Source organism: Aspergillus brunneoviolaceus (assembly GCF_003184695.1).
Source record: "Aspergillus brunneoviolaceus CBS 621.78 unplaced genomic scaffold BO95scaffold_6, whole genome shotgun sequence".
NCBI lineage: Eukaryota > Fungi > Ascomycota > Eurotiomycetes > Eurotiales > Aspergillaceae > Aspergillus > Aspergillus brunneoviolaceus.
The window spans coordinates 63,772-77,930 of NW_020290736.1; the positions used below are offsets into that span (position 1 = coordinate 63,772).

A 14,159-nucleotide genomic window follows, 5' to 3' on the forward strand; every position below is an offset into this window, starting at 1 on the left:
GGTCCAGGGATGGTTCTCCGGAGGTCCGGCATGTCAGGGTTTGGCTGTTGCGAGGGAAAAGTTGGGGCTCAGGGACACATGACTAATCCACGGGCTGCCAAAGTGACTATAAAGCACTATGTGGGGCCAAGCGCCGGTGTACACGCTAAAATTGTAACACGAAAGCGAGCGATTGGTCTGATCGCGAAGATATCGGAGAGGTTGAGTCTGGCCCAACTTAACTGAGGTTAGGGCTGGAGATGTGAGTGGAGGTGGGGCTTTCCCCTGTCGCCCGGACAGTTTCCTTCCAAGGGTTGGTTGGCTCCACTTCACGTGCGGGAAATTGATTATAAGTGATTGGTTGATGTTGATTCGCGAAACTTCGGGGAAGTTTCGATTGCTGAGCTCAAAGGTCGCTCGCTGAAACGTCTCCCAAGTTGAGCCTCAAGGCCGTCAGGATCGGATACCTCTCCCGACTCCAGAGTTTGCATTGTGGGGATCTTACGGTCAGCAGTCACCACATTAGGATCTAAGGAGGTAGCAAGACCGGCCCTGGTAATCAGTTGTCAGATCGATAATCTTCAATCTCACCACCGAAACAGTCTTTTCACACCTACTGCTACAGTATTCCCCCAGATTGTACAAAATGATAGGCACTCTCACTCTGGCCTTTGTGCCCCTCCTACTCTTCTATCTTTACAGGAAACTGCAATATCACCGATTCACCCAGCTATCGCCCTACCCGCAGCCCCAGCCTTCGCTAGTCTGGGGTCACCTCAAAACCATCCACGAGTTCATGTCCAAAGGTGAACCCGAACGACATATCGGTACGCTTCCCGTAGTTTACCAGGATACTAAAGCCCGCTCGAACAAGTGCTGATTCCTCGCAGACGAAGTCCTCCTCGAGATCAAAGCGCACTTGAACCACCCGCCTCTCTTCGTGCTCGACCTCCGGCCAGTCCAATACCCACTCTGCGTAATCGGTGATCATGAAGTGGCCGAGCAGATCTCCCGCAGTTCGAAAGAGTATCCCTACAGCATGACAAAATCGCCGACGATCAAGGACCTGCACAGTCTGATTGGAATGGGATCGATCATTGCCGCGAATGTATCAGCCCCAAGCCTCGAATTGCGTTCAAGGAGACAAAATGCTGACCTAAATCCAGGGCGAAGAATGGAAGACCCTCCGCAGGCGCTTCAACCCGGGCTTCGCGCCCCAGCACCTGATGACCCTCCTCCCGCGGATCGTGGCCATGTCGCGCCGGTTCGTCGAGACCCTGGACCGCCACGCCAAGTCCGGGGTGGAGTTCCGGCTGGACGAACCCTGCATCAACCTCACCTTCGACATCATCGGTAAACACAGTTCCCCGTTCTTCTGGATTGAAACGACCCTTAAACTAAAGTATTTCCATGAAACAGGCGCAATAGTAATGGACACCGACTTCCGCGCACAATGCGCACCCCACCAGCAAAGCGAGGTCTACAAACTCTTCCGGGACCTGGTGCGCTCGTACCCGATGGCCGGCGGCATGAGCTGGGAGAGCGTCAACCTTTGGGGCGCGTTGAAGCGCCGGCGGCTTACGGTCCGATTCGAGCGGTATCTGCGCGCGCACATCTCGCAGAAGTTCGCCGACCTGCGGGCCACACCGACCGGTAGAGGGAAGTCCTCCGGAGCATCCTCGCCCTCAGCCTGCAGGACATTGCCACCCTGGATGACAAGGTGCTCACCCAGACAAGCGACCAGCTCAAATCGTTCCTGTTCGCCGGATATGACACCACCAGCATCGTCCTGCAGTGGACCTTTTACGAGCTCAGCCGCACCCCGTGCGCGCTGCAGGCCGTCCGAGCGGAGCTGGCCACGCTGTTCGGGCCGGATCCCTCTCCGGTCGTTGTCTGGGAACGGCTGACTGCACCCGCGGGCGAACACCTCCTCAACCAGATGCCGTACACTTCCGCGGTGATCAGGGAGGTTCTCCGTCTGCATCCCCCTTCCGGCAGCGCGCGCTTCACCGCCCCAGGTACGGGGTTTACCGTCCAGCTTCCCGGGGGTGAGGCACTGTGTCTCGATGGAATGGTCGTCTATAACTGCGAGACCCTGATCCATCGCGATGAGGCTGTGTACGGCGCGACCAAGGACGTGTTCCGGCCTGAACGGTGGCTGGAGTCGTCTGATCACGAGAAGCAGAAGATCCCCGCCAGCGCGTGGCGGGCGTTCGAGCGCGGGCCCCGGAATTGCATCGGGCAGGAGCTGGCCACTCTGGAGGTGCGGGTGATTCTGGCGTGTACGGTGCGCCGGTATGAGATTACGAAGGTTGGCTTGGGGGAGGTTGTGAGGGATGAGATGGGGCAGCCCGTCATGGGGGCGCAGGGGCAGTTTGCTGCCCGCAGGGAATTGTTTAATGTGAGTTTATTCTCTTATACCCAATTTTGGTGGGAGAGGGGCTGACCTGATTGGAATAGACTATGCAGATCACGGCAAAACCGGTAGATGGGACGAGGGTCCGAGTTGCGTTGGCTGCGGAGGACGGTGCTGGTTCGGTTTAGATGTGTGGATTATTTCTATTTTACCGAACTGTTGGAGAGAATTGTTCATGGCTGATCAGTAAAACAATGCACCAGCGGTTAAGATATCCTCTGGATTATCTGCCTGAATCGTACGGTACCGATCTAGTTAGCAATCCTGCCAGTATCGGGGCTGAGGCTCTCCAGCCCAAACCAGTGATGCAGATTTGCCGTCCATCACCCCATATTCATCCCGATGCCAAACCCCGGAACCTGACTAATTGCAAGGAAAGCTTTTCGCCTTCAGCCTCAAAACGAGAAAGGTGCTCGGCAAAAAGGTCTTTCCAGAAGCACATGACAAACCCCATTCCATCATGAATTTATAATATATCGCATGTTGTAGAATGTAACCACGCCTTCGGTGGAGAGACCTCCAAATCCAGGGTCATCAGCCATTGATCATCAAATCTTCTTATCTAAACTAGGACGGGTAAAGGTAAAGAAAGGTAGGTAAGCTTAACCGCCTTAGGGTTAGGTTAGAGTCGCCCAGACCGAACACCAATTTCCTAAAAAAGCAGTCCACAATCTACCCAGAAACCAACAACTTACTCCGGAGTAGCAAGTTAGCAGAGACTAGTGGCCTGACATCAGGCCAAAACACTACTTCAGGCTGAACTTAGTCCAGTTTCGATCTCATCTCGACCGGAGCGATAGAATAATCAATCGATTGAGGGACCCGCTCCCACTAACCCTGATCAGGAAGTCGGTCTTCCGTTCCAGGTAAAGTGCAAACATCACCGTGCACTAGTCTGCTCTGCACGTATTCAAGCGAGGCCACTGGGCAGTGACAGCCAGTCTTCACAGCAAATAAACTCCGCTCGGTAACCGTCCTTATTCCCGGGTCCCGGTCTCGCCATGCACCAGCAAGATAACCGGTTAGGGCTTCCCTTCCCTTCCGACCCAATCGACCCCCTCCCCTGCGGCTAAAAAGGCCAAGTCCCTGACTCCACAGCGGGAACAGCTTCACAACCACGAGTCCACGACAAGTCCCGATTCCGTGATGATCGCGATATCTCCAATCACGGTTCACCCTGCAGGTAAGGGTCATGATGGTTGGAGTCGAAGGATTGGGGGCTACTAATCTCTTCTGGCCACGCGAGCGTGAATCTCATTTTCTGCAGGGTTGACTTCAAGGGTTGGAGCTGGACCCCCTCCTCCCCTCTTCCCCACCTGCCCTAATAGCTTATTCAGGCCCGTTGGCGGTTGGGGATGTATCCCGACCATCACTATGCACTGGTACTATATATAGAGGGGGATATCCACCCGATGATAGACAGATCTACAGCCAAAAATTTTGAGTCCTCAACGTCCTCGACACGAGAAGTCCAAAGATGTCACAAGCAGAGATGGTGCCGAGTCCCTGGACCCTGGACCCCGCCGTGATGCTAGACTACCTCTCCCTCCTCAATGCATCGTCCTTATCATTATCATCGCCGTCCCCTTCTTTACAATCCCGATCTTCCACCCCCTCACAAGCATCTACGGTCCTCGACCCGACAAGCCCACCCCACTCCTCCACTGATGATGAATACAACCCCACAATCCTCAACCACCCCGCCCAACCAAAGAAACAACCCACGAACCCCCGGCGTAAACGTGGCCGGCCGAGGATGCTCGACAAGACCACGGGGGAAGTCGACGACGCAGCCACGAAAGAGGTAAGCCAGCTCCTCCCCTCCCAGCACGTCAAACAAAAAAACAAGACTAACTCCCGGCTCCCCAACCAGCGCCGCAAAATCCAAATCCGCGTGGCGCAGCGCGCCTACCGTTCCCGCCAGCAGGAGCGCACCGCCCTGCTCACGCGGCAGGTGCACGAGCTGGAGCAGAAGCTGCTCATTGCCCGGAACATCTACCTCAACACGCACGCGGCGGCGGTGATGGGGTGTGTAGTGGACCCAACCGAATCCGATGGGAGCAGCAATAGCCACAGCCACAGCCACAGCCACAGCAACAGCAGCAGCAGTGGGGGGTACTCGCGGGCCCTGCAGGAGAATCTACGGCTGTTGCTGGCGATTACGGAGGTGGGTGGTGCCGCAGACGGGAAGGAAGCGACGGGGTCCGAGGGGGAGGGGGAGGAGGATGGGTGTGGTGGGGGACGACAGTTCGAATCGCTGGACGGCATGAGGGTACGGGCACGGGCATGGGCACGCGCACCGTATCCGCTCTACCCGGGCCATGGGAATGGGCTGTTGCCGTCGACGCCGGGGGGGTTGTTGTCGGGGGGCATGTTTGATGATCCGTTTGATGTTGATCTTTGAGGGGTGGTGCATATTAGGGAGAGGAAAAGGAGGGGGGGCGTGGGCGTTATTGGGCTACATTCTCTGCGTGCAGCGATTAGCGATGTTGTTTCTTTCTTATATATACAAGCAGTCGTGAAAATTGGTAGAATTTTGGAGTTTGTCACAGGGTTTTTTTGTTACCTAAGGATTGTCTCATCCCAACAGCAAACACATACGGCCACCGGGTGTGGAAAACAGGGCTTCCCGTCCGTTTAGCCGTATTTAAGTTTTATATTAAACACGGCCGAATAAAATATAAGTTCTTTTTTAGTTGCTGCTTTATAGATAAAAAAGATTAAAATAAAGAGTAAATATAGATAATTTAGATAAGCAGGGTAAGCAGAATATTTAAATAAATAAAAACTAAGTTTATTTTCTTTTATAAAAGGCGGTAGCAGAAAAAAGGTGTGGCACTAGCCTGGCTGGTGTGGCGGTAGCGGTTCCCAATAAATATAAGATTATTGAATAATATATTTTAAGAATATTAATACTTTAAAGAAAAAAAGGATTGCAAATAAATGAAAGATTTATAATCCAAGAAAAATATATAAAGAAAGATGGATTTATCTAAGCATCTATCCAAACTGCCGGCCGGAAGGCGGTGAGCTGCCCAGTCAATGGGAGGCCAGGCCCTCCACACCTATGGCTACGCAAGATTCAGACAACAGCTTCGTTGAATCCATAGAATCACCGTCCTCCATTAAGGATATCTACACCGCGGCTTGCAGAAATGATCAGTCTATCGCAGAATCTTTGTACATCCCTTCTGATTGAATATCTGCCACGTTGCTGGTACAGGGCCCTGGGAGGGAGGTTATATCCAAGATTGAAGAACAGTCATTTGGCGAGCGCGCATACTTCAGTCGCCAGATAGCGCTCCAATATTGAACTGGTGACTGCTGTGAGCGACAAAGACCACATTGCTGGTTTTTACCTCCTGGGCGGTGTTTCCGGAAAGGTTCTCTATTCAGCGACCCAGAAAGGTGTGGACACAACACAGCCCATCGCATCTGTGATGTCTGAGAACTGGTTTGTTTACTCCTTCTTCGGCGATGTTACCGACGAGCGAGACTTCTGCCAAGGGTGACCAACCTGTGATCTCGGAGCTTTACGAGTCATCTATCCCCAACGACCGCGGTCCTTTGGATTACGCTGCAGACTTCTCCAGTCTCAATGGTGCTAGTGATGCCAGCCCCCCGCTTCCTCACGTTATCTCCCAAGCCATCATCATCCCTGAGCCTATCTCCCACATGGCTGTCACCCAGACTCGCCAGGGAATTACTACCCGCCAGCTCCTTTGCACTCTGCCAGAGTCGAGCTCCATCGTTGGCATTCCTCGGCCTGTTCTAGACCCCCGCCGCCTCGTCGACCGAGTCGACCCAACCGCTTCCGAGGCAGAGGAAGGTCTTTTCCGTTATGCCCCACTGCTCGAGTTTGATGGCAAGTGGTTCATCACTCATGCTCGTGATGTTTCAGATATCAAGACAGTACTCTCCGAGCCCACTCTTCTTGAGAGTACCAACCTCATCTTTGCATTCGGTGGCGATATTTTCGGTACAAGAGCCACCCCTAGCCAAGCCTGTGATGCTCTTGGCAAGAGCTTTTCCAGATTGCAGCTCGTTCTTACAGTGGTAGCGTTGGCAATCGGTGTGGCCTTCCTAGCCCCCATGGTGAGTCATCCATCTTTGTTCCTTTACATCGTCGATGCGAAAAATAAAATTCTTGAACCCGGAAGAAGCAGGTCAACTTGCTGTGGAAAGCGAATTAGAGATCCGAGGTTTGACTTTGGCTAGAGATGCATATACCTGATATGACGCTTGTTCAAGAATATAATTTATATTTTTAGAGCATTCAATTTAAGATCAAGACCCTGCTGGTTGCAGCATATCGCTCAAATGATGCCCCCTAAGCACTGTCAAACTATAACCCCAAGGGCTATATTGTCTGTTTTACCGCATTGATAATTACGGGACTTCTTTGGAAAGCATACTGTAAAAAATAATTGTTCAAAAAGGATACTCCAGGTCCACAACCGCTTAACTCCACCTTGGAATGCTCTTTGTTCTGATTTGACATCGGGAGACGTAAGGTCAAAAGAGGAGATTTCTTCATCCCTAGAATGAGTTGAGTATGCCTAGTCAATTAGGGTAAGTCAAGTATGCGGTTTTTCATACTTAATCTTACAAAGGGTATCTTAGACCTGCAAGACAAACATGCCTCCTCTCTCCGTCGGATGGGGGCAAGAGACCTTTCAATCCTAAGAGTGATTCACGGTGATGTTCGTAAACCATCTCCAATGCAAGATCCAGGATTTTGGTAGTCGTGTTGTGATGCTTGGATATCCTGTTCGCATATACACAGGAAGTGCGACAGATGCTAATGCTAGGTTTCATCACATAAGTATTTAGCAAGTACCAGGCTGGGAATCACCTCTTACCAAGCTAGAATGGTTGATGGTAGGCCCATATCATCCAGGTCTAATACGAAACAGTGCTCAACTAAAAGAAAGCCCCAATGGTGAGCCCCAAATGGGCTGGCCACAAGGTATAGTTGAAATAAGCCTGCGCTGGCGCATGCGACTGGGTTAAAAGCAAGTAGGCCAAGGAGATATTTCCCGCAACAAGCCCGAAAATAAGGGACTGGTTTCTTGTATGAATTGAAAGCATAGCAAGATTTTCGCTCCATTGAAGCAAACCAATAGCCCAAATGATAAGTAAGGCAGTGCAACTCAGGTTACGTCCGACTATAGCGTCGGTTGCCTGCTGGGGCGTAGTATATAGTGGTGGATTCAGGGGTGGGCTTAAGACGACATGGTTGATGAGAGTGACAAGACACATAACGCCGAGACTGATGATAGCATAGCTGCGGGCATTGAGTTATTCAGGCGAAAGGGCTGTCATTCTTGAGAAAATGGTGAAAATAGAAGCATATGTGCAAGCAGATAAAATTTCTTGGTGCCCGAGCTGCAATAGTCGTGGCTCCCGACCGGTCTTCTGTCCACCCTCTCCGCCTTCCATCAACCCCATTCCCCATCCGCCAAGTACCGACAGCCTATTGGCCTGAGTTTTGCCATTATCGACAACGTATCGGAATAGCCGAGATTTCTTTAGTGAATGGCGTATACCCACCCACCCATGGGCCTTGGTCCCATTAGAGGAAATATATTGATTTTGCACATTTAGCAGTTTATCTTTGGTCTTTGCATGAAGAGCCACATTTATCTAGGGCTGATGAGTGAACCATTTTACAACTCTGCCTCATTTACTATTATTTTTTCAGGTACTAGAATAACTTCATTTATCGCCCTTCAAGACCCCATTGGTCCCTGCCCCATATTCGGAATTACTTGTGTAATGTACAAGTATCCGCACAGCCATCCCCATCATCATTTCTCGCCTAGCGAAGCTCAGTAATCATCCGCAACAATCGTGACTAGCTAGTACTCGCTGGCGACTCTCTGAATAAGATTTTAAGCTCTATTCTATCCCATGTCTTTTGCACTAGTGTCCGGTAGAGCAATTTTCGAAGACACAACCCATAACTTATTATGCTTTGTCTACCTAGTCACCCATCCTCACATTCATCCTTTTCTTTCTTAAGAAGACACGGGATCCGTGTCATAGCACGTGCTCAGAACACTTTGAATGTCATCCTGTGCCAGTTTCCAGATTTTATCATCGTCAGTGACCACCCAGACACTTTGGAACACTGGACCACCGCCATCATTCATATTAAAATAGTTAATTGTTCAATTTTTAGCTATACTGCAGTTAGATATAAAATTGTCTTTAATCGAATTATAACCTGGCGGTTAGGTAAAAAAAATCCAATTGACCTGATCTGATCTGGCTGTTAGCCACTCTACTATTTATATTAATATAATAAACCAAGCAGCCGACAGGTTTATTAAGCTGTTCAAATATCTTATTTATTCTTATTTTATTAAATAGCTTAGTATAATAGATCTTATCTCACATCTATATCTATACTTTATTTACTTTCTGTCTTAAAAATATAAGCAGTTTTATATATAACTCAGTAGTAATCTTCTTGTCTATGAAGAATATAACAGATCTGAGATTATATAACATCAGATCCCACTACTTCTCGGAAAAAAGGTCACATAGCCATAAATATACTCAATACACACATCTACGTTTCTCCTTCCATAACATGCTTTGTTAAGGTGGGTAAAACTGCCTACCACTCTTACGAAGTTGAGTAAGAGTGACGGGAGGTCTGATCAAGGGCCTGAACAATTTATCCAAAAACATTCAATTGAGGCTCCTCGTTTGCAGGGAAGGTATAGCTGAAAGGTAAGAAACAGATGTCTAAGAGTAATTCGCAACCTTCTTATATAGGTATCCGACCTTCCCGTTCAACTGTTCCAAGCAACAAAATATCATAATCACAGGGGTATAAGCCAGTGTTCCGACACGGATCCAGGACTTCCCAGATACGCATTAATGGCAACTCCCTCCCCCGGCGATAGTCTACTGGCCTGGCCTCTGTGTCTTCGCATTCCTCGCATTCCTCTCCCGCCGCCACCGCGGCGACTGCGTCCGCAGCACGACGAGCATCGACCCAACAGCCAGGAGGTCCAGCAACGCCAATCCCAGGAAACAGTAACCCCAGCCCATTTGCTGGACGAGCGGGCCCACCACCACCGCCGCGACCGCCGCGCCGGGACTGCGCAGCATGTTACCCAACGCGAACGCCCCCGCGGCCTGCTGAGCCACGCAAAGCGTAAGGAAGCTGTTGGAGGCGACGAACATCCACGACATGCCGGATCCAACTACGATACGTGGCATTAGCATAAAAAGGTGATGTGCAAGAATTCTCGGGCCCAGGGATTTCCACATACCTAGGAAAGTCGCAATCAGAGTCGCCGCCGGATGAATGGAGTAGCGCACGAAGAAGCCAAACCAGATCAGCCCGACTGAAGCGACTCCGAGCCCCCAGATCTGGTCATTAAGACGCATCTCGGGCGTGATGCGCTGGGCACCCAACTTCTGCTCGAGACGCGTGCGCTGCCAGTCGGAGAAGCGACCGCCGGCCATGGAGCCGATGATCATGGCGACACCGACAACGGCATAGCCCGCGCCGACGGCGCTGGTGGACCAGCCGTAGACGCCCTCCAGAGCGGAGGGCAGCTGGATGGCAATACAGAAGTAGGAGGAGTAGAGCAGCGCTGTGTTGACGCATGCGATACCGATCGGGGGGTAGGAGAACAGTCTCCAGTAGCCGTGCAGAGTGGGCTTCGGTGGCAAGAGGCCCCGTGCGCTCTCCTCTGCTTCCGGAGATATCCAGCGCGGCGGCCAAAGGAGCCAACTTTTGTCAGCGTAGAGGCCGCCGTTGCCGACGCGGGCTCGTAGGGTTTCAGGGAGGAAGAAGAGTAGGGCCAGCCACAAGACGGCGCCGGAGATGGCTGTAGAAAGAGGTATGGTATTAGTAGTCTGCTATACAAGCACATGGTGCCGTGAGGCCATACCCAGGAACCCAAAGATCCATCTCCACGAGGTATTCCCCGCTATGGCGCCGCCGATCAAGGGTCCGAAGATTGGCCCACACTGCGGGCCGAAGAGAAAGTACGACATCGCCCGTCCGCGCTTTTTAGGCTCGGTGATCTGTTGTAGGAAAAGGAGATATATTAGTCAGTGGACCAGATTGGCCTCTACCGGAAAGAATTACTTACATCTGCGACTGTTCCTGCGCCCAGTGAGACCACCGCGGCTGATCCAAACGCCTGAACGATGCGCAGAACGATGAGAGCTCCATAGTTGGCCGGGATCACGGCCAGCAAGATGTTAGCCGCAATGTAGACCAGGAGTGAAGACAGGTAGAGCGGCCGTCTGCCCCCACGGTCGGCGAAGCTGGACCAGAAGAGGGGCTGGTTGGTGGATTAGTAGGTGCATCGATGTACGACAAAGGAGATTTGTAACGCACCCCGAAGGCAAACACCACCATAAATACGGTCACCGTCACATTGATCTCGGTTGCGGTCACATGAAAGGCATCTTCAAGGACCGGTAAGGCCGGGAGATAGATGTTGCCCGCAAAAGGCCCGAGGAACCCTGCAATAGTGACCAAGGTGAGAATAAGGCGTTGGCGCTGTGGCGACAGGACGGTGTACGCAGAGGTGTGCGGTCGGATCTCGGCTACTGGGCTATTCTCCTGGGCGCTTGCAGGGACAGGGTCCAGGGGAGCTGGCAATCGCGGTTGAGATACGATCTGCACCTCTTCTTGTTGGTGTTGCTTTTCGTTCGACATGATGGCCTGGTCGAAAGTGGTCCAAGGGGAAGGTGAAAGGGGGGCTACTCTCTTGCCTAGCCCAAAAATTGCTTGAGTTGACTCAATTTCTGCCCTTCACCGGGGCCCATGGCCGGAGAATGTCTTCTAATAATACTTCTCAAGCACCGCTCAGATAACAGTCAGCCTCTTTGATTATCACCCCCATGAGGTATGGACATATTGAGGGAGCGAGCGTCACAATTCCGGACTTTGGCGAGGTTAGCCCAGGCTGAGTGGGGCAGCTGCAGGATCGGAGCGCCATATGTCCCTCGTGATTTTAAACCGCGCAAATTCGCTCAACTAGTGGCTCGCAGCCGAAAACACGAATGGTGAAATCAGCTCATGATTGTGCGAGAGGATAGAGAGATGTGATGGCTGGCTACCCCGCGACACATATTGGCCACCTCATGCGGACATGTCGTAGTGGTGAAGACCATGGACTTGGCGCAAGAACTGGTGGCTAATAGCAGGGGTGATTTTTCTCTCAATTGCATGAGCTAGTCGGCAAAATCCAGTCTATGGCAGTATATCAACCAAGCATTTGTCTTGACTCGAGGGTCTATTGCGACCTGATTTCTTTTTTCTCAACATCCCTTGCTGCACCTTAGCTATTAACTTGCCACTATGTCTGTGCAGAACCGCGAGTCGCTCGAGCACTATGTGTCCGGTCCTCATGATCATGACAGTGGCAAAAGGGTTCTGGCCACCCAAACCGACGTGGAGGGAGATGTCGAAGCTCGCGAGCAGCAATCGGCCAGCGACGGGGTTTTCAACTCCAAACGCGCGCTGTGGGGGTTTCTCGTGCTCTGCTTCTCGGTAGGACCAGGCCTGTCAAGTCCCTCTGGCTGCGATGCTTATCATTGAATTTGAATAGACTGGGCCAGTATCGGGAATGTCGTCGACGTATGCGTCGGCGGCTATTCTCTCCGCGGCTAACGTCCTAGGGCACCAAGCAGGGACCAACAAGCCGTGTCCCCGACGCGGCACGAATATCAACTGCGTGGTTAAGTTCGGCACCGGCGAGATTGACTATGCCAGCTATACGTAAGACTGTCTCCTGGAATTCCTCTGCACACCCGTCGCTGAGTAATATGACAGACTGTACCTCCGTGCGATTAGCCGTGCCACTGAAGGCGTGTTGGCGATCATCACCGCTGGGATTGCGGATTATTGCGGTATGTACCTGTTGCAATGGAGCACGTCACTACTGGATTACAGGCTAATGAGGAGGCTAAGACTACCGCAAGACCATGATGATGACCTCCATCTTCCTGTTTGGCATCCTGGCCCTCCCCTTCGCGGGGCTCACCGGGCAAAGCTATAGCCATCTGACGGCACTGTCGGTCCTGTACTGCGCTCTCACCACCGTGCAGGGCATTTACACCGTCATAGAAGGCTCCTACATTCCGATCTTCATGCGCTCTACGGGCTGGTTCCGGACCTCGGTGGTGGGACGCAGTGACAACAGCACCGAAGGCCGGATCTGGCAGAAGGGTGTGTCGGTCAGTGTGCTGGCGCTGGTCTCGAGCAATGTCGGGGCTCTGGCAGCGCTAATTATCGGCATCATCCTCGTCTATGGTCGAGGCTCCTATGTCGCCGTGGGCTACTTCAACTACCTTCTCGCGATCACAATTGCGGGATGCATGACAAGTAAGCATTGCTCCCTCCCTCCCCTTCCTTCCCCACGCAATCACCAACCTCTAACCAACCCACCATCTAGTTCTCTTTGCCATCCTCGGCCACTGGCTCCTTCCCAATGTGCAAGGCAAGAAGTTGGAGCGGCCGCACGACGTCCTGACCCTTCCCATCCGCAATTGGGTGCGCCTCATCCGACACGCTTTACGCTACTCGGAAGCCTTCAAGCTGTGTATTGGCTGGGTTCTATGGAACACGGGATACAGCAACCACCTTTCCATCATCGGCTCACTCTTTCTCCAAGTGACCGGCATTTCGCGCAGCTCCGGGGTGTACTCAGTTTGGTCATTCATGAGCGTAATCCTGGCGTGTGTGGGGAGTCTGAGCTTTATGTTCCTGTACCCGCGGGTGCGCCTACCTGTGAAAGCCTGGGCGTACACCCTGCTGGTCATCAATATTCTGTGCGTGTTGTGGGGGTGCATCGGAATGAGCCCGCACGTCACCATTGGCTACAAGCACGGCGCCGAGTTCTGGGTCGAGCAGGTGCTCTTTATGTCGACCAGCAGCGCCCTGCGCGCCTACAACCGGGCCATCTATTCCTCGCTAATCCCGCGCAACGCTGAGGCCCAGTTCTTTGGGTTGGAAATTACCCTCGATTTGGCTACGGGGTGGATCAACCCGCTGGTGATGGGGGTGATCCAAAACCGCACGCATAATCTGCGATTTCCGATGATCCCTAATTTGTTGCTCATGCTGGTGGCGCTGGGGTTCTACTACTCCGTTGATATGCGCAAGGGAATTGATCAGGCGAGGATACCACTGGAACTTTAGGAGGAACCAGAGGTAGGAGCTTTGGGTTGTGGCTCTGTAAGACTCAATGGTTCAGAAATCGGTCTAACACGGCTAGGAGGTGTCGAGGCTGGATGCCATTCTGCTGTATGACAGAGGAATTAGATGGCACGATTGCAATTCCACGGGTGAGGATTACCGATTATGGCTAGGATAGACTCCTAATGCCGGACATACAGAGTCTTCGTCTGATGCAACTCTCCAAATCCGGATGGGATGGTTCGGTCAAAATGAATTGTCACTACCACTATTTGGGGGCTGTCACTTCGACAGTCCGTCAAATCAGAAAAAAGAGTAGGCCGAATCTAAAAAAAAGAAAAAACAAGTCACGACAGAATGAGGTGACAGCGTAGAGAGTAAGCACTAGTCCTCTGCGCAGCACTCTGTAGTCTACCAAGGTGCCCAGAACTAAGCTACAGTAAACAGCTACTACTGCGCACTCATAAGCCAAACTCGGCGATATTTGTCCAAATAAACGAATGCCAAGCCACTACCAGCAAAAGGTGTGGCTCGAAGTAAAAGCCTGTCAAGCTCTCAAGGAAAACGCCAGTCAACGGGGGTTTG

General features: G+C 52.0%; 6 protein-coding genes across 6 annotated transcripts; 4 read left to right on the forward strand and 2 right to left on the reverse strand.

The window, feature by feature from the left end:
- Nucleotides 1-431: 431 nt before the first annotated feature.
- BO95DRAFT_470574 (cytochrome P450) lies at nt 432-2,523 on the forward strand (the record flags this gene model as incomplete). Its single annotated transcript, XM_025589528.1, has 6 exons — nt 432-806; nt 870-1,087; nt 1,146-1,332; nt 1,399-1,642; nt 1,669-2,380; nt 2,440-2,523. The coding sequence occupies exons 1-6, from the start codon at nt 626-628 to the stop codon at nt 2,521-2,523; spliced, it is 1,626 nt and encodes a 541-aa protein (XP_025446507.1). The 5' UTR covers nt 432-625.
- A 1,349-nt stretch (nt 2,524-3,872) lies between these two features.
- On the forward strand, nt 3,873-4,823 carry BO95DRAFT_503041 (bZIP transcription factor; the record flags this gene model as incomplete). Its single annotated transcript, XM_025591066.1, has 1 exon — nt 3,873-4,823. The coding sequence occupies one exon, from the start codon at nt 3,873-3,875 to the stop codon at nt 4,797-4,799; it is 927 nt and encodes a 308-aa protein (XP_025446508.1). The 3' UTR covers nt 4,800-4,823.
- Nucleotides 4,824-5,835: 1,012 nt separating this feature from the next.
- On the forward strand, nt 5,836-6,729 carry BO95DRAFT_449761 (EMC1 family protein; the record flags this gene model as incomplete). Its single annotated transcript, XM_025587965.1, has 3 exons — nt 5,836-5,874; nt 5,903-6,490; nt 6,667-6,729. The coding sequence occupies 3 exons, from the start codon at nt 5,836-5,838 to the stop codon at nt 6,727-6,729; spliced, it is 690 nt and encodes a 229-aa protein (XP_025446509.1).
- A 33-nt stretch (nt 6,730-6,762) lies between these two features.
- On the reverse strand, nt 6,763-7,750 carry BO95DRAFT_219950 (uncharacterized protein). Its single transcript, XM_025581183.1, has 3 exons — nt 7,258-7,750; nt 6,995-7,202; nt 6,763-6,934 (listed from the first exon to the last, which is right to left on the reverse strand). The coding sequence occupies exons 1-2, from the start codon at nt 7,503-7,505 to the stop codon at nt 7,001-7,003; spliced, it is 450 nt and encodes a 149-aa protein (XP_025446510.1). The 5' UTR covers nt 7,506-7,750; the 3' UTR covers nt 6,763-6,934; nt 6,995-7,000.
- Nucleotides 7,751-9,313: 1,563 nt separating this feature from the next.
- Nucleotides 9,314-11,273, reverse strand: BO95DRAFT_503050 (putative bicyclomycin resistance protein; the record flags this gene model as incomplete). Its single annotated transcript, XM_025591067.1, has 5 exons — nt 10,767-11,273; nt 10,516-10,710; nt 10,312-10,447; nt 9,685-10,248; nt 9,314-9,615 (listed from the first exon to the last, which is right to left on the reverse strand). The coding sequence occupies exons 1-5, from the start codon at nt 11,088-11,090 to the stop codon at nt 9,314-9,316; spliced, it is 1,521 nt and encodes a 506-aa protein (XP_025446511.1). The 5' UTR covers nt 11,091-11,273.
- Nucleotides 11,274-11,735: 462 nt separating this feature from the next.
- On the forward strand, nt 11,736-13,649 carry BO95DRAFT_503053 (MFS transporter; the record flags this gene model as incomplete). The annotated part of the gene is made up of 5 exons (XM_025591068.1): nt 11,736-11,927; nt 11,986-12,155; nt 12,210-12,286; nt 12,348-12,761; nt 12,832-13,649. The coding sequence occupies 5 exons, from the start codon at nt 11,736-11,738 to the stop codon at nt 13,575-13,577; spliced, it is 1,599 nt and encodes a 532-aa protein (XP_025446512.1). The 3' UTR covers nt 13,578-13,649.
- Nucleotides 13,650-14,159: the final 510 nt, after the last annotated feature.

Excerpts from the sequence above, each read along its gene's own strand:
- BO95DRAFT_219950 (XM_025581183.1), bottom strand. The coding sequence starts at position 7,505 with ATGGAGCGAAAATCTTGCTATGCTTTCAATTCATACAAGAAACCAGTC. Across the intron at positions 7,203-7,257 it reads CCATCAACCATTCTAGCTTG|CATTAGCATCTGTCGCACTT; the intron begins GTAAGAGGTGAT and ends GATGAAACCTAG.